The sequence below is a fragment of the Alexandromys fortis genome, unplaced genomic scaffold (genome assembly GCF_014885135.2).
Source record: "Alexandromys fortis isolate MF-2015 unplaced genomic scaffold, M_Fortis_MF-2015_v1.1 scaffold_210, whole genome shotgun sequence".
In the NCBI taxonomy this organism is placed as follows: domain Eukaryota; kingdom Metazoa; phylum Chordata; class Mammalia; order Rodentia; family Cricetidae; genus Alexandromys; species Alexandromys fortis.
Genome location: NW_026068101.1, coordinates 1,521,621 through 1,543,504, shown reverse-complemented (window position 1 = coordinate 1,543,504; position 21,884 = coordinate 1,521,621). Strand labels below are relative to the sequence as shown.

Sequence of the window (21,884 nt, the reverse complement as noted above, 5' to 3'; positions counted from 1 at the left end):
TTGTAGCACAAATAATAAAAACCCAGAGACAAATATTGGAGTTCAACCTGAAGATCAGAAAAGCAAAGCAGCCAACCACTAGAGAGACCTTTTACCTCTACCCAATCTTCAGACTGAACGGGGTGAGAACCAGTCTCTATGAATCCTCAAGCTCCACACACTACTGAGTTCCTGTCTGTTCCCTTTATAGTCTTCTCTCCACCTAGCCATATCACTCCTTTTTCACTCCTGTCTCCACTTCCCTAGTGCTGGGATCGCCTTTGTCTTGACCCGTTTCTCTTTTAGACAGATTCTTGTGTAGCCCAGGATGACCTTGAACTCAGAGATCTGTCTCCTGGAGTCCTGGGATTAAAGGTATATGCCACTGCTCCCTGATTTGTATGACTGCTTTGCCCTCTCCTCTTCAGGAAAGCTTTATTTTTTAAAATACAAATGGTATACCGCTGTAGCCTTTCTGTTTCTAGATAAATCCTGATGCCATAAGGTATATTTTCCTCCTTTATTACATTGGTGTAATGGTGTCAGTCTCTCTGGAACTGGAATTACAAAACAGTTGTGAGCTGCCAAGTGGGTGCTGGGACTTGAACCCAGGTCCTCTAGAAGAGCAGTCAGTGCTTTTAACCACTGAGCCATCTCATCAGTCCCTTGCGCCTGAGTTTTAAAATGTAACTTTAATAGTTTGATCATGCCAGGTGGTGGTGGTGCACACCTTTAATTCCAGCACTCAGGAGGCAGAGACAGGCAGATCTCTGTGAGTTCAAGGCCATCCTGGTCTAAAAGAGCTAGTTCCAGGACAGGCTCTAAAGCTACAGAGAAATCCTGTCACAAAAAAACAAAAAAGGTTTAATCATAACATTTTCTGCTTCTAATTTTTCTACATTAAGTTTAATAAGCCAAGTGTGATTGTTCCTGCCTGTAATCCCAATATTTTGGAAGCAATATAATGTCAAGATTACCCTTGGATACACAGCTAGTTTAAGGACAGCCGGACTACATGAGACCATGTCCCAACCAAAAAAAAAAAAAAATGTTTACTATAAAGCTTTGTTTATTGAAAAATAAAACCACTAGTTTAAAAACACATCCAACATTGCAAACTGTTTTCAGTTATCTCACTGGGGACAATCCTAATTTTCCCAGAATAGCCACTATCAGTATATTCCAAGTATAGTAAAATTTGAAGGTTTAAATTCATTAATCCCAAAAGGACTCAACTGTTGAAGACCTTCTTAAAATGAATAATGGCCACGGCAGATGGAGAGAGAGTAGAATCTCTCAACTAAAACTACCTCAATTCATCTTTTTAAAAAATCCTTAAGACTGGGGCTGGGAAGACGGCCCAGTGGTTAGACCTCCTTGCTCCTGCAGAGCACCCAGGTTCAGTTCCCAGCATCCACATGCTGGCTTTCAGCTATCTGCCACTCCAGTTCCAGGAGATCCAGTGTCCTCTTCTGACTTCCACAACCACATGCAGGCACACATGTGATATGTAGGCAAAAATGCTCATACACATGAAAATCTTAAGATGAACGATAATCTCCAAATCAAAGACAAAAGTAATAAAACAGCTGACAGAAATGAGTTTATTATAAGCATTAGCCTAATTGGCTTGTTTTTGGACACAGTATCTGAATATGTAGTCCTTGGGTGACCTAGAACTCAAGAGACCAGCCTGCTCTGCCTAGAGAACTAGACCATGCTCAGCTCCCAGTCAGCTTTTAATCGAAGTTTAGAATTATGGGATCATGTCCTGTAGCATTCAGAAATATGAGCAAGTCTTCAGGACTCAATTCCATGGTTGCAGCATTAGTCACTGGATGGAAGTATACTTCATGTCCACCTTCCAAAAATGCTGAATCCTAAAAAATCTTAACCATCTCTGCCATCACAGAAGAGTGCCAAGGTGTGGCACAGCCTTGACCAACTTTCACTTTTTCTAGCATGGCTGTTTCATCAGCAAACCGAAGATTTCCACTCCCAACTCCTAACTGCTTGCCAAGATCATTTAATTTATCTATCATGAAGAACTGCTACCAGCCAGTAGTTTTTCTTCTTGTTCTTACTGTGTGCTCCTTTCAAATGTTGAATATGAAGCATCATTTCTTCTACTGTAAACACCTGCAAAATATCACACACATAAAGTAGCACACATACACACATATGTACAACCACAGTTGTACCTAATTTGCCTGGTGGCTGAAAGACTTGGGGAGTACCCTGCTCTGAATTTAACTAGTAGAGACCCATCTCTATTCATTATAAATGTTTTTTATTTTGCTTGAGGTTGAGCTTTTGGTGCTGGGGATGGAACCCAGAGCACTATGCATGCTAGACAAATTCGGTCCCTCTGATCTAAACCCTCAGTTTCCAAATACTTTATAGACCTTGTACCCTGTTAAAATGGTACTCTGGGCTAGGGTTAGGAACAAGAGTTCAGATAATTGCACAGCAAAACCCTGTCGGAGAAACAAAAAAGCCTTAAGTCATGACAGTTGCTAACCTCAGGACCTCGGTTTTTCTTAGGCCAGTTTTCTATCCCAGAACACTAACAAAGACGCAGGTGCCTGAAAAGCTTACTGCTTTTGAACTTTTTGCAGTAAAAGTTTGTGGCTGTCCTTAATATTTTCTTCCAGAATACCTGACAATCTCACTGCAGGAGAACTTAAGGCCCTGGGATAGCACATAAAGAACATGAAAGGAAAAAAGGCACCGTACGCATGAATGTAACTAACTGGGAGGGAAGTCAGAAAGCAATTTTGTGTGACCTTTGTAAAGATGGGGAATAGTAACCATGTATTTTTGTCATTATAAAATGTGTACCTCAAGCCATACCTAACTTCATGGTAGTTTCAATAAACTACCTTGCAAATCTCCAGTACAATAACTCATGTTAAAATTATTAAGGTATTTTTGTTTATGACACGTACAGGTGTGCAGGGCCAAAAGAAGGCTGAGTCCACTGGAGCTGCAGTTTTAAACAGGCAGTTAAAAGCTCAGTGTGGATACTGGGAATCAAATTCGTGTCATCTGCAAGAGGAGTGCGTGCTCTTAACGGCGAAACCAATTCTCCAGACCCAGGGGTATATACTTTTCTGTAATTATTTGCGAAATGATTGTTGCCTTGCTGCGGTGGTATCCGAACTATCCAAAGTAGTAAAAACCAAGCCCACCTTAATGACCGGCTTTGGTCTTTGGTACCTGGTACAGCACAGGTACTTATATAGGGTTGCCACTTAAGTGGAGGCCTGCTGCTAAGTACCTTCATCTGCATAAGGCGGCAGCCACCCCGCCCTCTTTAAGTCACACCCATCATCCCAAGACAAGTTCATGGTAACCGCAGTTTCAAATCGAAAGACCTGCAAGTTCCTGTTGGATCCAAGAAACACTCACGCTATGGCCCCGACCCCGGCCCGGAAGCATCACCTCGGAGTGCTACACGAGCTCGGTGAGGATGGGAGGGGGCCGAACCTCAGCTCAACACCGCCCACAGCTCGGGCGGCGCCGTTTTTCCCCTACGCCCGAAGGCTGACAGAGGCGCCTGCCCGGAAGTGTCGCAAGTTCCGGGGCGTGGTGGTGCCTCTGCCGGCGCTTGGCACAGAGCACGGCCTGGCGCCCAGGTCTAGCCCGACTGAGGACCACCTGAGTCGCCGTTCACACCCGTGGAAAGCTCCACATAGGGTGCTCGTCCGGGGGCTGCGGCACTGTGACTTCATAGAACTATAATTTGTAACGTACCACTTTTTCTTTTTAAATTGTATGTGTATAGGCGTTTTATTTTTATTTATTTTTGCATGCATTTCCGCGCACCACATGTGCTTGAGGAGGCCGGAATAGGGTGTTCAATTTCCTACAGGTAGAGTTACGTATGGTGACTTATGTGGGTTCTTCCGCTGCAAGAACAGCCAGTACTCCAACCCGTTGATATTAGAAATATTAGTAGTGCAACGATTCGCTCTTTGCCGTGGTCATCTTAATACCTTTTGGCTGGGGATCTGCAGCCATGTTGGGACCACTCACCATTGAGTTTCCAATTCCACCTTAGTATTCCACTTAAAGATTTAAATTAAGTGGGAATGCAAGCTGGTACAGCGCCTTTGGATGTCAGTGTGGCCATTTCTCAGAAAATCAGGAAACAACCTTCCTCAAGACCTAGTAATACCACTTTTGGGTATATATCCAAAGGATGTTCAATCGTGCCACAAGGACATGTCCCCTCAACTGTTCATAGCAGCTTTGTTTGTCATAGCCAGAACCTGGAAACAACCTAAATGCCCCTTGATTGAAGAATGGATAAGGAAAATGTGGTACATTTACACAATGGAGTACTACACAGCAGAAAAATATAACGACAGCTTGAATTTTGCAGGAAAATGGATGGAGCTAGAAAACGTTATTTTGAGTGAGGTAACCCAGACACAGAGAGACAATTATCACATGTACTCACTCATAGGTAGTTTTTAAACATAAAGCAAAGAAAGCCAGCCTACAAACCACAATCCCAGAGAACTTAGACAACATATAATCTACATGGGAAGTAGAAACTGAAAAAGACAAGATCTCCTGAGTAAATGGGAGCATGGAGACCTTGGGGGAGGATTGAAGGAGGGAGAGGAGAGGCAGGGAGGGGAGCAGAGAAAAATGTAGAGCTCAATAAATATCTATTTAAAAAGTTTTTTTTAACTTTTTAGCGTAAACCTATCTTTTGTATTATTTTTGTGTTTTGTCTGTATGTCTGCACCACCTTCGGAGACCAGAAGAGGGCGCAGGATGCCCTGGAAGTGGAGTTAAAGATAGTCAGGAACTACCTTNCTCTCTCTCTCTCTCTCTCTCTCTCTCTCTCTCTCTCTCTCTCTCTCTCTCTCTTTTATTGATTGAGTCATGGAGTCATGGTCTTGTGGTGCACAGACTGGTATCAAACTCATCCTGAACACCAGCACGATAGTGACCAGGGAGCCATCCCAAATTCCTTCTTTTATTCTTTCCTTGTTTTTTGTATCTGTGTTCATTAGACGATTGAAGCCTCCTTATATTTATATTCTATATTTTGCTTTTTTTCCTCCTGTTGCTAGCCTAATTCCTATTTTAGTAAATAATATTTCATGTAGCAGGATCATAATTGTTTGCTTACTGGGTGCAGGGACTGGAACCAATGGCCTCATGCATGTTAGATAATCACTGTACCACTGAGCTACCCAAGCCTGGATCACCATTTTTAGCCACTTCCACATTGATGAAGATGTTTATTGTTAGTCAATTCTGGTATTCTTGACTTGCTTACCAAAATAATGATTCTAGATTTACTAGCCATGTGTAAATTAACCTACTGCGCATTTTCGGTGGGAGCTGGGGGAACACTTGTGGCAATCAGTTCTCTCCTTTGCCTGTGCAGGTTCCAAAATCAAGCTCAAGTCATAAGGCTTAGCAAAGAGTGCTTTCCCAAACTTGAATGGCATTTTTGACAGAATTCTTAGAAGATAATTTTTGATCAAAGGGACATTTTGTTGTTTAATATGTATTTTTCTGGTGTGTGTGTATGTGTGTGTGTGTGTGTGTGTGTGTGTGTGAGAGAGAGAGAGAGAGAGAGAGAGAGAGAGAGAGAGAGATAGCAAAGGAGACAGCTTAATGTTTTGTTTAGGTTTGAGGAGCTTGTTTTGTTTTGAGACAGTGGCTCACTCTAGCCCAGACTAGGATGGAACTCAGAGATCAGTCTAGTGCTGCCACCAACTGCTGGGTGGGACCTAAGATGCCTGGCACCTTTTTGGATTCTTTGTTTGTTTTTCTAATTACAGGATACCTAGACATTTTTTTTCATGGTTATTATTTTTTGCTAGTTTTGAGCTAATTTTGCTCATATTCTAGGTTCTTTTAGAGCAGTGGTTCTCAAGCCCTTCCTAATGCTACAATCCTTTAATTCAGTTCTTAAGTCATGGTGCCCAGCCACCCATAAATTATTCCATTGCTACTTCTTAACTCTAAATTTTCTAGTTATGAGTCATAATGTGAATGTTTTTGGAAATAGGTTTGCCAAAGGGGTTGCAACCCACAGGTTGAGAACCACCGATTTTAGATAAAAATCAGAGAGGAAAAGTGAGAGAAAGGTATGGCTGGTTTTGCTTACTTCGTTCTCTCCTTTCTCTCACTTATTTTTAGACCAGAAAAACAGAAAAGAATGACACTTCTGTAGAGAAAATCAAAGTTTAGAAAGTTAACTTCCAGCAATAAAACATCCATTTTATTTCCTGAGCATGATGGCATACACTTATGATCTGTGTTTAGGAGGCAGAGGCAGAATTCCAGGCCAGCCAAGACAACAGTTGAGACCCTGTCTCAAGAGTTTTTAAAAAAAAAAAAATGCATGTTTAATTCAAGGATAGAGAGCAACGGCTTGAGTACTTACTGCTCTTACAGAGGACCTGGGTTCCCAGCACCCATATGACAGCAATGTGATGTTCTCAGTATTGATATTCATAAAATCAAAATATTGATCAACTCTGAAAAACATTGAAGATGCTCCAACTCTAATATGAAATATTCAGAAAAATGTAATTCTGTACATAACAATAAAGTATATCTATTCTATTGGTACATAAATTTTTGTCCCTCATTAACAAATGACAAAAAATGTGCATACCCAAAAACTGGTTTAAAATTTATGATCTATTATTAGTAAATGTTGATATGTATACCTATTTTATGTGCTTGGGGTCATGTACCAATCTCTTGGGTAAAAAGGGGTCACAAATTGAAAATGCTAAACCCTGGTCTTTCTGATGCCTTCTTGACCATAACTGTCTATCAGTTTAGTTTCTGAAATCTTTGTATTATAACCTTCTCCACCCTGCCCAAATTACTACCTTTATCTCTCATCTGTAACAATGACGTCTTAACTCTAGTCTACACACAGGACGACGAGTGTCCTGTCTGAAGACTTTTCCACCACAGGTTCGTACTGTGAAATGGAGCTCATTTGTCTGTGTCGTGAAATAGCCTTGGCATCACCGTTCCTATTCGTCAGACACCCGCTCTAAGAACAAAGAAATGTTACGCTTATCATGGTCCTTTATCCTCAGGGGAACACACAGGAACTTAAAAAAAAAAAAGCAGTCACACTGAAGAGTACCTAGCATGGACTTGAGGAAATAGTTATTTAATCACAGGAGTGGCTGCATCTCAAAAGTGAAAGACAACAAATTGTGTTTTTTTAAATATTTATTTATTTATTATGTATACAATATTCTGTCTATGTGTATGTCTGCAGGCCAGAAGAGGGCACCAGACCTCATTACAGATGGTTGTGATCCACCATGTGGTTGCCAGGAATTGAACTCAGGATCTTTGGAAGAGCAGGCAGTGCTCTTAACCACTGAGCCATCTCTCAAGCCCACAACAAATTGTTTTTAAAGGAAAATAAGAGGAAGTCCGTGGCATTTCCACGGAATAACAGTAAGGGAGACCTGCTGTTGAAAACTGTAGGCATTTGGCAGTAAGGCCGACTTGTGGAGAGGACCACTGGTGAGAATCAACAATCAAAGGACCCTACTGTCTGTTTTTGGTGAAAGAAAAATTACAGCTATAGCCTACCTGCCAAAGGAAATCAAAAGACCCCCCTATAAAAAAGTGGGATATTTATAAACACCCAGAGGACAGGGAGGGCTTCATTGGATTTATCAGGTGAAAGATGTTAGCTCTTCAGCTGAATAAATAAGGGCAGCTCTGACAGTATTTGCTTTAATGCTTGCTGCTATCTCTCCACAAATCTTTCAGTATATATGTTGCATGCACACGAAATGTGTGCTTTCTGCTCTCTCTCTCTCTCTCTCTCTTTCTCTGACACAAACATACAGGAGGACTGAAGTATTTTACGAGTATGGATGGATTAAAGAAAATGTGCCTAGTTATGCCCTGAGGACCTTTTGGGAATCCTGACTGGGAAGATGTATCAGAGAAGGCAATAGGTGAAGGTGACGTCATGAGTTTGCCAGAGGTCTAGTCAATAAAACTCCAGAAGTTGGGGAAGGGAGGTGTTGGAAAAGGCAGTGTGTCCTGTCGTATTATGATCAGATGTCACAGTGGAGTGAGTGGAGACAGGGCTAAAGCTGGACACAAAAGATCTTATATTCCATGTAGAAATGGCAGAAGTGTCTAACAGCAAAGGGGCCTGTTCAATAAACTGACGTTTTCCTAGTGTGTCAATGCTGTCGATCATACTAATATTTAAGGATATGGCAGATGTTTAGAAGAATATGAGCAGTGTGATTTTGCTTCAAACAAAAATCTCTATAGCAAAGCCGGGCGGTGGTGGCGCACACCTTTAATCCCAGCACTTGGGAGGCAGAGGCAGGCGGATCTCTGTGAGTTCGAGACCAGCCTGGTCTACAAGAGCTAGTTCCAGGACAGGCTCCAAAACCACAGAGAAACCCTGTCTCGAAAAACCAAAAAAAATAAAATAAAATAAAATCTCTATAGCAGACTAAACTGGGAAAAACAAAGTAGGTGACTGGAGAGGTGACTCAGTACTGAAGAACACTGCTACTCTATCAGGAGTGGAGTTGGGTCTCCAGCACCCATGTCTAGGTGGCTCACAACTACCTGTAATCCAGCTCCAGGAGAACCAGTACCCTCTTCTGGCCTCACCAGACACCCACATGCACATGTGCATACACATAAATACCCATAATTTAAAATACCCTTTTTTAAGATGGTTATTTCAAATTCTTGTGAGCATAAGTAAGTAGCTTACATTGTCTCTTCCACTAAAAACAAACATATATCCAAAACCAGCCAGGCAGTGATGGCGCATGCCTTTAATCCCAGCATTTTGGAGGCAGAGACAGGCAGATCTTAGTGAGTTTGAGGCCAGCCTGGTGTACAAAGTGAGTTCCAGGCCTTGTTACACAGAGAAATCCTGTCTCAAAAAAAAAAAAAAAAAAAAAAATATCCCAAAACACTAAGTGGTGTGTAGCATCATCTTTTCTACCCCATTCCAGGAAAACTGTTTTCTAAAGATTATGAAAAAAGGGTCATCTCAGAAGAATTAGCTCCTATAGTAAGGACGGAGAAATCAGCTGGACCCGAGTACACTGTCAGAAGCAGGCAGCAACATCGTTTCACAATGTCAGGATTTATTACACATTAAATTTACAGATACAGGGGTTTTGTCGACAGCAATGTATGAAGTAGCCCTGCTTTCCGTGATAAACACAGGTTCTTCAGTGTGTGTACTTGTGGCAGGAGTGGGTGGGTGGGTGGTGTGGCATTTGTGTGCCACGCAGCATTTATGGTGACTAAGGAACAACTCGCAGGCGTCTGTTCTGCCTTCCCAGTGTGTGGGCACAGGTGCCATCTCACTGGCCCATGGGCTTTTCTTCCAATCTTTCTTTTTTAAAAAGGAAACTCATTTAAAAGTGTCAGCAACTCAACCTAAGTTTTATTCATTTCTTAAAAAATTTTTTTCGGTATATGTGCATGTGCCTGAATGTATCTATACCACATGCATGCAGAGGTCAGAAGAGGGCATAAGATCCCTGTGGAACCTGAGTCACAGAAGGTTGTGAACTGCTATGTGGGCACTGGGAATAGAATCCAGGTCCTCTGGAAGAGCAACCAGTGCTCTTATCCAGTAAACCATCTCTCCACTTCCCTTTTATTATAATCTTAAGTACTAACATTAATTCTTCTTTCCTTCCTTCCTTCCTTCCTTCCTTCCTTCCTTCCTTCCTTCCTTCTTTCTCTTTCTTTCTTTCTTTCTTTCTTTCTTTCTTTCTTTCTTTCTTTCTTTCTTTCTTTCTTTCTTTCTTTCTTTCTTTCTTTCCTGTTTCTCGAGACAAGGTTTCTCTGTAGCTTTGGAGCCTGTCCTGGAACTAGCTCTTGTAGACCAGGCTGGCCTCAAACTCACAGAGATCCGCCTGCCTCTGCCTCCTGAGTGCTGGGATTAAAGGCGTGCGCCACCACCTCGTGGCACTAATATTAATTCTTAGATCATATGTTACACACTCCCAGTAAATGCATCTGTCTGTGTTTCTGCATAGATGTAGAATGGCTGCAAAGGTTTAAAGATGCACAAAGGTTTAAAGCAGAGTTAAGGAGTTTCAAAGAGGCCTGAAAAGCAGAAGCTGAAAACAGTACATATAATGTCTACGGGAAAGACAGTGACCCCAGTCTGGAGGTTTGCAGGAATGATGATAATTCAAAAGCATTTTAACTGCAAACAGGAGGTGTGGTTGAGGTTGAAGAGACGAGGAGTCTGTACAGATGCAGGAAAATTAACAAATGGCTGGAGGTTAATTTTAGTTGGCCATATCAACAGTATTTTTACTGGTTTCTCATTTGCTTACCGAAGCAAGTGAGAGCAAAGAATTGCTTGCAGAAAATGAACTCCATTAGGTGTTTTTGAACAGTAGGTAAAATGGTAAGAACTGGAATGAACTTAAGGCATTTTCCATTAGGTGTTTTTGAACAGTAGTTAAAATGGTAAGAACTGGAATGAACTTAAGGCATTTTCAAGTGTGGGAACAGTGGAGACTCTGATAAAAAGATTTCCAGGAGTCTTTACTCATTTATTAATATTGATTGTAACCCTTTGTGATAGGAAGGGGAAGTGGGTGCTGAGATGACTAACTGGGTAAAGGAGTTTACTGCCAAGCTTAAGTTCTTCAGTTCTATCCCTTCGACCTTGTGGAAAGAGAACTGACGCCCACAAATCGTCTCCCACCCCATATACATACAATTTTTTTTTTTTGGCTGTTCTCCAACTTTATTTGAGATTCAGTAGGTTAGTTCTCATCCACATTGACTGTCTGTAGATTTTTGAATGTGGTAACAGGCACGTAAGTTACCAATGTGTAGAGTTTGTTTGGTGAGTCCTCATCCTCATTACGTTTTCTGGACAAACGTACCCGGATACGATATGGAACATTCCTTATTCCTTTGGCCCGGACGGCTTTATTGAGCCTGGTATCAATCCGCACATCTGGAGTCCCCATCTCCTTCATGGCAAATTTCCGGATTTCTTTGAGTGCCCTAGGAGCACGCTTCTTAAAGCCCACGCCATGGATGCGCTTGTGAATGTTGGTGTATTCTCGGGTCACCACCTCGTTGATGGCAGAACGGCCCTTCTTCTTCTCGCCACCCTTCTTTGCGGGAGCCATTCTGCCCGGCCCAAGCTGGAAAGCTATACATACAATTTTTAAAAAAGGGGAAAGGGCCGGGCGGTGGTGGCACATGCCTTTAATCCCAGCACTCAGAAGGCAGAGGCAGGTGGATCTCTGAGTTCGAGGCCAGCCTGGTCTACAAGAGCTAGTTCCAGGACCGGCCCCAAAGCTACAGAAAAACCCTGTCTCGAAAAAAACAAACAAACAAATAAATAAAAAAATGGGAAAGGAGTGGGTTGAGAGGCCTGAGTTAGGGTAGACAATGGGAGGTAAGTGTAAGCGTGCTTTGGGGAAGAAACTTTCCTATTCCATTATTCTGTGCAAGTGTTAGATGTAAACGAGTTAACCTCAACGGGTGGTGACGGCTCCAAAAAGACTCCAAAGTGGAGAAAAACAACGAAAATCAAAACCAAAACTGTTTACATGAGCAAGGTGCTCTCAACAAGTCACTGAATTATGAGGTGAAAAATAAAGAAGTCGAGGCACAGAGCGTTGACAAAACACCTCCCGGTCGGGGCTACCTACCGTGCCCGCGAGGTGACTCCTTAAATCCCGTTAGTGCTCTCTATAGCCACCGGGCACCGGTTCCTTCCTGCTAGAGACGCGCGCGCGCGCGCGTGTGTCTGTGTCTGTGTGTGTGTGTGTGTGTGTGTGTGCGCGCGCGCGCGCGCGCGTGCGTGTGGAGGACACGTCCTCCCCGGGGAGGGATGGGACACGCCGAGCGCCTCCGCCAGCCACAGACAGCCCCCAATGCCCTGGGAAAGGCGCTTCCGGCGGGACCGGAAGCTCACCGGGGACCTTGCAGAAGGGACGGACTGACCAGACCCACAATTCTGGGTCCGGAAGAGGTCTCGCCCGGGAGCTGAGTGAGTGGAGTCTCTGAGCGAGGGTGGTCTTGAGTGCCAGTGTCACTTGTCGCGGCTTGATGAGTGACCACGAGCGCCCCGGTGCACGCTCCCCGGTGGCTCGCGTGGCGGCGGCGGGGTTTGGTTTTCACAACTACTTTTTCCTTTCTAAAACCTGTAGCTGATCCGTTCAGACGTTTCTGTTATTGCAGCTCGGCATTTGCAGCATACCCACCCTCTCCTCGTATTGACCTGAGTTCCAGTGCGGGTGGCCACTAACCTTACGGCAGTAGGAAATGACCCCTCTGAATTCCAGCGTCCTCTGTAAATGAGAGGCTTTGGAATATCTAACAACCAAGGTTCCTTCCAGGGTTGAGATTTGGGTTATTTTTCCTGATGTGTCTGATTCCTCAATTACATATTTCTGTGTTGATTTGCCCTGTGGTCTTTACCATTCCATTCATCCGTGCCCTTTTGTCAATCTGGTTTCACAACTCATTTAAAAGCGGGCGTAGGAGCACGCGCCTTTGATGCTTTAAGTGGTAGCATTCTAGAAGCAGAGATTTCTTGAGTTCGAGGCCAGCCTTGCCTACATAGTGAGTTCCAGGACAGCCCGAACTACATAGCCCTGTCTCAAGAAAAACCAAAAGAAAAAAAAAAAGATTGAAGGAATCCTCTGCTCTCTGAGCACTTCCTTTCGCTTCTTAGATCAGAAGCATATGCCTACTTGCTTTTTGAGGTGTATGATAGACTTGTAAATGCTTGGTTATTGGATTTTTAAAAAAGTGTGTGTGTGTGTGTGTGTGTATGTGTGTGTGTGTGTGTGTGTGTGTGTGTGTGTGTGTTATGCCTGCCTACCCATAGAAGCAAGAAGATAGTGAGATTCCCCTGAAGCTAGAGTAGTGGAGTTGTGAGTCTCCCAAAGCGGATGTTTGGGACTAAGCTAAGTTGTCTCAAGAGCATCAGTGCTTCACCAAAGCCATCGCTTTGGCCTGTTTTCTCCCCTCAACACCGCAGATTGAACCTGAGGTCCGTGCACTTGGACCAATGTATTCTCTTTCCTCTCTCTCCTCCCTGCCCCCACACACCATCTCCCTCTTCTTTTTTCTCTTTCCTTTCTCTTTTTCTTCTGAGTGGTGGTTTGTCTGATATACCTAGGCTGCCCTTGAGCTCCCTATGTAGCCAAGGATGGAGATTGGCTTTGAACTTGTCATCCTCCTGCTTCAGCCTTTGGCTGTTGTTGCCAGGCCTGGCTTGAATTTCTAAGTCTTCCTTCATTTATTTGGAATGAAGCCAGAATTACATTTGATCCTTACTTGGGTGAGAAGGTAAGATGCTAACTATATTAAACACAAAGCCTCAGAACTATGTCCAGACGAGCAAGAGAGTAACTTGTGGATGTTTTTGACTAATGGTGGTGAATCTTCAAAGCATGCCAGTTATCAGTGAGGAACAAATAAATCATCTCATGTTCCCTTTGTGGCCTTGTTTTAGACAGGACAGACAGTTGACCACTTTTACTTTCTTTTTACAGAGATGAGGAAAATGAGGCCCACTGGACAAGAGTGACCTGCTCTGCCATGATAAAGCTGATTTGTGTCAGAGCAGGTGTCCACCCAAGGTTCTTTGGTTACCTCCCCAGGTACTTTCTTCACGACTTTACTGTGTCCTTTTTGACTCTTGTTTCTTTCCTTTTATCTGTTTTTTTCTGTGCATTTGTGATGTATGTTGTGTGTATATGTGCAGGTATGTCATGTGCTTATCATGGACCACATGTAGAGGTTAGAGGACAATTTGGGGGAGTTGAACCTTTCTTTCCATGTTGAAATGGATTCTGGACAACCCATGTTGTCAAGCCTGAAGATTGGTTTTGCCTGCTGAGCCATCTCACTAACAGTGGGGTTTGTTTTTTGTACGTTTTATTACTTTTTGAAACAAGATCTCCAGAAGCCTGGGTTGGCCCCAAATTCACTCTGTAGCCAAAGCTGGCTTTGCACTTCTGATCTTCGTGCCTTTGCTTCCCAACTGGCAGGGTTACAGTCACCTTCACCACACTTAGCTATCATTTCTTTCTTTTAAAAACAAAGAGAACAGCCAAGTGATGTAGGTGGAGGCTGCTTATTCATTTCCCAGCCGCCCAGACCCAAAATAAGCACACAGAAACTGTATTAATTAAAACATTGCATGGCCTATTAGCTCACACTTCTTATTAGCTAGCTCTTATATCCTAATTAACCCATTTCTCTTAATCTGTGTATTGCCGTGTGGTTGTAGCCTACCTGTAAGGTTCTGTCCAGTGTCCAGCGTCTGTCTCCTGCGGCTACATGGCTTCTCTTTGATTCCACCTACTCTCTCCTCTGTCTGCTTGGAATTTCTGCCTTGCCCTATTCTGTGCTTCAATAGGCTCAAAGCAGCTTCTTTATTAACCAATGGTATTCCCAGCACACGGAGGGGCATCCTACATCAGAGTGGTGGTGATGCACACCTTTAACCCCAGCACTCAGGAGACAGAGACAAGTGAATCTCTTGAGTTTGAGGCCCATCTGGTCTACAGAACAAGTTCCAGGACTGCCAAGACTACACAGAGAAACTCTATATCAAAACAAAAAGAAAAGAAGGAAGGGAAGGGGAAAGGAAGGAAGGAAGGAAGGAAGGAAGGGAAGAAAAAAGAGAAAAAACCAAAAACATTCATGGGAAAGCATGGTGGACATGTCTCATCACAGCTTGTAGAAGTGGAAGCTGGGGATTATGAGTTCCAGACCAGCCTAACAATACAGTGAGGTGTCTCAAATAAGTCAGTGTATTTACCCTGCCAGAGCCACAGAATACATGTGAGGATGATGAATTGAAATGTTCCATTAAGATCATAGTTTAATGTCTTATTATGTAGCAAACTCACTTCCATTTCTTTGATCATGTCTTATGCTGTTGCTATTTCTAAACATTATAAAATATTGATATTCATAAGTCCTCTATCAATATAAACTATGTTTAAACAGTTAACAGAGTTTTCAGACAACATAAAAGTTGAGGATTTTGTTCCAGATAGCTCTACAGCAGAGGTTCTCAACCTTCCTAATACTGCGATCCTTTAATACAGTTCCTCATGGTGTGGTGACCCCCAAGCATAAAATTATTTCATTACTGCTTCATAAATGTAATTTTGCTACTGTTATGAATCATTATGTACATTTGCAGCATATCTGATTTGTGACACCCCCCCCCAAAAGGGTTGCAACCCACAGGTTGAGAACTGCTGCTCTATATGATTAAGGTAAATTCAATGCAATACTCTGTAGTTTTTATTCGTTTTGTAACATTAAAGAATAATGCTTGGGACTGGAGAGATGGCTCAGAGGTTAAGAGCACTGGCTGCTCTTCCAGAGGACCTGAGTTCAATTCCCAGCACCCACCTGGTGGCTCACAACCATCTGTAATGAGGTCTGATGCCCTCTTCTGGCCTGCAGGCATACATTCAAGCAGAAAACTGTATACATAATAGATAGATAGATAGATAGATAGATAGATAGATAGATAGATAGATAGATCTTTTTAAAAAGAATAGTACTGATGTTATAAAACAACAGTATATTCTTTACTGAAAATTTTAAAAGATAATATAGTGTGATGGAGAGACTACTCAGCAGTTCAGAATGCTGCTCTTCCGGGACACCACATGGTGGCTAACAGTTGTCTGGAACTCCAGTTCCGGGATATGATGCCCCTCTGGCTTTAGGGGACATTGCACCCGCCTGGTACACAGACATACACACAGGCAAAACAGGAATAAATCGAAAAAACTAATGTAACTTCACTTATATAAGAAAAAATATAAGTAGAGAGAAAATGCTTTAAAATGAACGTTGAAGTTTTTAACTGAGACTATCTGTGTGTGTGTGTGTCTATATGTATGATCAAACTCAGGTTCTTGTATATGCTAAACAAGTATTTTATGATTCTCCAAGCCCCTGAAAAATAAAAAATTTATAGTTATTTGTTTTTAGACAATGTCTTATGTAGCCAGAGTAGGCCACAAACTGCAACTAAGGCGGACCTTGAGCTTTGCTTCCGCCTGAGTGCTAGGATCCCCTGCCTGTGCCATACTCAGCTGAGCAGCGTTAAGCATGTGAGAAAGCGCTGGCCCCTGTGAAGTGTTCGTTGTAGCCTGTCAGTCTCACTGTAATGGTAACAAGAGCAGTAGTAATAGCTGTTGTCAGGAGAGGACTTGGCATAGAATCTCATCTCTCACTAGACCGTGAGTCCTTTGAGGGCAGAAACCCAGTTTCATTTGTGACGTGATCTGCATATAGTAAATCTTCAATTCCTATTTGCTAATTTGATTTAACTATTAACCAAAATTTTGTTTTAAAATTGTTTTTCCCCCTAGGAGAAGCATGAACCGGAAGCTACTGAAGTTGGAACACTTGCTGCGACTCCACACTGTCTGTAGGCAGCTGCGCAGCTTGAGTCAGGGAGAACTGCTCTCGCGGTGGAAGCCTGGCTTCTCACCGGCTTCTCCAGTGTGGGCCGAGCAGCTGTGCGCCCGGCCCTGGCAGATGGACATGCTCGCTGGTGTCGCCGTGCAACAGCACAGGCTTTTTGTGACAAAGAAGGTTGTTGTAGATATCCATCATCTCCATTACCTGATCCGAAGTCAAAGTGTATAGAACTATGTATATTTTTGAGCATTTTATCATTTATAGAATGTTGCATGAGGCCATATTCTATACAGATCTTTGTGAGAACAGGTAGTTCTGCTCTTACTATTGTGCAATTTAGGTGTTTACAAGAACTTTGCTGATAGGAATAACTGTAATTGTGGTACATATTACAAAATAAATCTAAATTGTCACTTAAATTTTTCTTCCTTCAGCCAGGCATGATGGTGCACACCCTTAATTCCAGCACTTGGGAGGCAGAGGCAGGCAGATCTCTGAGTTCAAGGCCAGGAGAGCTGGGGCTACACAGAGAAACTCTGTCTCTGGGAGGAGGGGAGGAATGTATTTTATTTTTTCCTTCTCGTTTATGTGTTCTGTCTTTTTAATAGGAAAAAAAGCCATTAAGATCTCAGCTGTCTCCAGTGAAGTCTAAAAAGGACGTGGAAGTATGGGTCGGAATGACTGTGGAGGAACTGGCCAAAGCCATGGCAAAAGACGTAGGTGAGCCCGAAAACTTCACAAGGAAGCATCCTGGGGCGTGAAAGCGTCGTTTTGCTTTTGGGTTTTTTTTTTTTTTTTTTTTTTTTTTCTGAGATAAGATTTCTCTCTTTAACAGCCCTGACTTTCCTGGACGTCACGCTGTAGACCAGGCTGGCCTTGAACTCACTGAGGTCCACCCGCCTCTGCTACCCGAGTGCTGGGATTAAAGGCGTGCGCCACCACTGCCGGGCTAAACTTTGGGTTTCACTTGCAGTGAAGTTAAGGCATCCTGGATGAGCTGGATTAGTGTCTCAAATGCTAAGTTATACCAATTCTTTTCATTTTAGGTTACAAACCCTAATCATTTCTTGACTCCATCCCAAGTGTAGCTCTTTTAGCTTTTTATCAGTGACTATGAGAAAGGTTTTCTGTATGACTGGAGACGTGTCTCAAGAGGTTAAGAGAATTGGCTACAGCCCACATATGGAGGTGCACACCTTTGATCCAAGCAATTGGGAGGCTGTGAATTCAAAGCCAGCCTGGTCTACATAAAGAGCTCCAAGTCGCCTGAGTGATGGTGGTGCAAACCTTTAATCCCAGCACTTGGGAGGTAGAGGCAGGCAGATCTCTGTGAGTTCAAGGCCAGCCTGGTCTTTAAGTTCCAGGACAAGCTCTAAAGCTACAGAGAAACCCTGTCTCGAAAAACCAACAACAACAACAAAAAGCTCCAAGTGACCCTCCATTAAATTAAAAAAAAAAAAAAAAAAAAAAAAAGCTTAAAAGAATAAAACTAGAAAAGAGCATTGACTGTTCTTGCATAAGACTCAGGTTTGGTTCTCAACACTCATTTGGCAGCTTACAACTGTTTTAACTCCAGTTCCAAGAAATGCGATGCCCCTTCTGGTCTCTATGGGCATCAGGCATGCACAGACATACATGAAGGCAAAATACCCACACACATAAAATATAATTCAATTAAATAAAAATTTAAATTCACAGCTGGGCGTGGTGGCACACTTCTCTGTGAGTTTGAGGACTGCCTGGTCTACAGAGTGAATTCAAGGGAAGTCAAAGCTATTTAGAGAGGCCCTGTCTCAAAAAAGGAAAGAAAGAAAGAAAGAAAGAAAGAAAGAAAGAAAGAAAGAAAGAAAGAAAGAAAGAAAGAAAGAAAAGAAAGAAAAGAAAGAAAAGGAAACTTTAAAATTTCTGGACTGTTAGTGTAAATCCAGCCCAGGCCCTCCTTTTATTTGCATCGAGGAACTATATTTATTCTTTTTTGTTAAGACTTACTTATTTTATATGTATTTCATGTATGTTTTGCCTGCCTGCCTGCCTGCATGTCTTTGTGCTCAAGGAGGCCAAAGCGGACATAGGATCCCCTAGAATTGGAGTGATAGACAGTTGTTGTAGGAGGCCATGTGGATGCTGGGAATCAAACCCAGGTCCTCTGGAAGAGGAACCAGTGCTCTTAGCCACTGAACCATCTCTTGCTCCTAATTTCCCTTTCTTTTACTGTAACTCTCTGATTCCTTTTTCTCACTAGTTTGACAAATTGTTTAAGACCAGCAGAGATATATTTGTGGGAATAACTCTAGCTTTTCTTCTTAAAAAAATTACACATTTTTAAATAATACTTTTATACTTCCCTCCTTCTTTCAATCTTTTTCTTCCTCCCTCCCTCCCCGGCTCCCTCCCTCCCTCTTTCCCTCCTTCCTCTTTTCTAGTGTTAAAGATTGAACTCAGGGTCCTATACATTCTAGGTATTGATCCTTTCTTTCTTTCTTTCTTTCTTTTTTTTTTTTTTTTTTTTTTTTTTTTGAGACAGGGTTTCTCTGTAGCTTTGGGGACTGTCCTAGAACTCACTCTGTAGACCAGGCTGGCCTCAAACTCACAGAGATCCGCCTGCCTCTGCCTCCCAAGTGCTGGGATTAAAGACGTGTACCACTGCCCAGTCTTTTATTAACAGCTTCCCTATTTACTAACATGCCACTAAAATGAATCTTCATTGCTCTCTTGCGCGCTCTCTCTCTCTGTTTTTGTTTGTTTGTTTGTTCTTGAGAAAGGTCTTACTGTGTAGCTCAGGCTAGCCTCTAACTCCTCCCTAAGTCTCCTAAGTACCAGAATTATAGACACGTCCACCACATATATTCTGCTTACTTAGGGATACCTTCTTCTAATACTGTAGGCACCAGGCACATACATGTGCTAAACAGACACACATGCAGGCAAAACACCTATGCACGTTAAAAAAAAAAAGTAAAATGATAAAAAGATTATTCAAAAATACACTGCTTCAGCCTGTGATGTTTCTCTGTGTATAGCAATAAAGCTATGCCGGGCGGTGTAGCACATGCCTTTAATCCCAGCGCTCGGGAGGTGGAAGCAGGTGGATCTCTGTGAGTTCAAGGCCAGCCTGATCCACAAGAGCTAGTTCCAGGACAGGCTCCAAAGCTACAGGGAAACCCTGTCCCAAAATAAATAAATAAAAAAATAAAAATAAAGCTATGTCTGATGAAAATAAGTGATTTTGTGTCTCCTACACTATGTTGGGAGTCTGGAGACACAAAACTTCTTATCATCCTCACAGATACCTTTATTTTTATACACAGAGAAACATCACAGACTGAAGCACTGTGTTTTTGAATGATTTTTTTTTATTATTTTACTTTATTTTTGAATGTACACAGGTGTTTTGCCTGCACGTGTGTCTTTATAGCACATGTATGTGCCTGGTGCCTACAGAGGCCAAAAGAGGGCATGGGACCCCTGGAACTGAAGTTATAGGTAAATAACTCAGGTCTTCTATAAGAGTAGCCAGTTCTATAAGAGTAGCCTGCTGAGCCGTCTCTCTCCAGTCCCCAGAACTCACTTTTTAAACCTTTTAATTCATGATTATAAGAGATTGTGTTTTATCCCAACCAGATTATATATATGAAGCTTTATTGAACACTGCCATTGACATGGATTCATTAGAAGAAAACTCACATTTAGATGAAGTCTGGATCAAAGAAGTTATAAAGAAGGCAGGAATGAAGCTGAAATGGAGCAAATTAAAACAGGAGAAAGTAAGAGAAAACAAAGATGCTGTAAGAAGGTAAAACTTACCTGCATATTAACTAATACTTCACCGTGCGCTTTTACTCGGCATCTTAGGGAAAATTTACTTTGAAGTTTCTTTTGTGGTTAAAATGGTATGTGACTATAGAGTTAATATTTATTCAAAGCATCAGAAACTATATTCAGCTTTTTATGAAACTGAGTGTGATTTTTCATAGCTTGCTGAGTACATGTATTAGTCTGAATTTTAAATCTTGATTCAGCTCCACCCACTAATCTGAAGAAGCCAACCCTATAACAAACGTGAGTCATTGGCTGTTCTGACGTGAGTTGTTCTGTGTGAATGGGATAAATTGTCATGGCTAATCAAACCTGGATGTTGTATTCTGTTGTTAATGATAGCTTGTAGTGATAGCTGTGAACCAACTCACAATTATTTCTGACATTTAAGAAATGAAACTCCTTTGCTGTTAATTGTAGGCCCCAGGCAGACCCAGCTTTATTAACACCAAGGTCCCCAGTTGTTACTATAATGGGTCATGTTGATCATGGGAAAACGACGTTACTTGACAAACTTCGAAAAACTCGAGTGGCAGCAATGGAAGTTGGAGGCATCACTCAGCATATTGGTGCCTTTCTTGGTATGGACACAAATAACATTGCAGTGTGCTTGGGAACCCCACTTACTTGTTTTCTTTAGTCAAATGCCGTGCTGTGAAGTATACAGATTCAAAGTAAAGAGGGTGTGTAAAGCCACTGGGATGAGCAAGTACCGAGCGGGCAGTGAACAGTTATCTTGGACTTGCCGTGCAAACAAAGCTATTTTGCTCTTTTGGGTTTAATGAACCTCGCTTCTTTAATTGTGTGTGTATAATATCAGATGTAGTGGATGTTGTTCTTAATGACACTTAGATGGTAGCTACGTTTACTGAGCGCTGTCCTTTGCACTTACTCTGCTAAGCATCTTCTGTGCTTTGTCTTTTTTACCGCACAACATCATGAGGTAGGTATTAGTATTCCTTTTATGACCTATAAGCCCCTCGGGGGTTCAGTAACATGTCCAGAGTACATAGCTAGGGTTTACACCTGTTATTATTGCACTCAAACGGGAAGCTATCAACTGTCTACTAAATTGCTTTTTTGTGGCTCAAGATAATTGTATAGCTGCAGTTTGCTGATGTAGAAGTGATCACTATGCATTATTCATCTATGAAAATCTAAAGAATAAAAAGAAATATGTAAATTAAAAAAGTGATCACTATACAACTAGTTACTGGTGGGTTCTCTCTCCAGAATGGTAATCAATCAATACATTTATCAAAGCAGCTATATCCTCGAAATACAAAGACTTTTGGCTTGGAATTATAACATGAAAAGGAAGATCTCATGGTTTCACTGTATTTTGTTTTCATTATGAAATTTCCATCTGTGTTCTTCTGGTTAAAATTAGTGGACGGAATCAAATTAAAAAAACTAGTGAACTAGGTATGTTAGCACACTATCTTCAATACCAGTACTTGCTAGGCAGATTTCTATGAGTTCAAGACCAGCCTGATCTACATAGCAAGCTCCAGGCTGGCCAAGGCAACATACAAGGACCCTAGCTCCATATATACATGTGTATGTATGTATGTGTGTGTATGTGTGTATGGTATGTGTGTGTATTATACACACACACACACATTTTATATATA

The 21,884-nt window shown here is 42.1% G+C and overlaps 2 protein-coding genes and 1 pseudogene across 5 annotated transcripts in view; 1 reads left to right on the top strand and 2 right to left on the bottom strand.

Annotated features, from left to right (window-relative positions):
- Positions 1-332: 332 nt before the first annotated feature.
- LOC126489544 (prolyl-tRNA synthetase associated domain-containing protein 1-like) lies at positions 333-3,488 on the bottom strand (annotated as a pseudogene).
- Positions 3,489-3,583: 95 nt separating this feature from the next.
- The window catches only part of Mtif2 (mitochondrial translational initiation factor 2), a 29,321-nt gene continuing 11,020 nt past the window's right edge, over positions 3,584-21,884 (top strand). Inside the window, exons 1-6 of one of the 4 annotated variants that reach the window (XM_050123868.1) lie at positions 3,584-3,726; positions 13,530-13,637; positions 16,383-16,608; positions 17,043-17,154; positions 20,056-20,227; positions 20,671-20,831. In XM_050123868.1, coding sequence (XP_049979825.1) covers positions 13,576-13,637; positions 16,383-16,608; positions 17,043-17,154; positions 20,056-20,227; positions 20,671-20,831 — 733 coding nt within the window. In that variant the 5' untranslated portion in view covers positions 3,584-3,726; positions 13,530-13,575. Of the gene's footprint in view, positions 3,727-3,834; positions 3,854-11,865; positions 12,017-13,529; positions 13,638-16,382; positions 16,609-17,042; positions 17,155-20,055; positions 20,494-20,670; positions 20,832-21,884 lie in introns of those variants that run through there. The other 3 variants (XM_050123866.1, XM_050123867.1, XM_050123869.1) reach the window with 3 other exon arrangements.
- On the bottom strand, positions 9,953-11,782 carry LOC126489543 (60S ribosomal protein L31-like). Its single transcript, XM_050123875.1, has one exon. The coding sequence runs from the start codon at positions 11,220-11,222 to the stop codon at positions 10,773-10,775; it is 450 nt and encodes a 149-aa protein (XP_049979832.1). The 5' UTR covers positions 11,223-11,782; the 3' UTR covers positions 9,953-10,772.

Bases quoted from the DNA above. Each gene is read 5' to 3' on its own strand.
- LOC126489543 (XM_050123875.1), bottom strand. From the start codon at position 11,222: ATGTGCCACCACCGCCCGGCCCTTTCCCCTTTTTTAAAAATTGTATGT.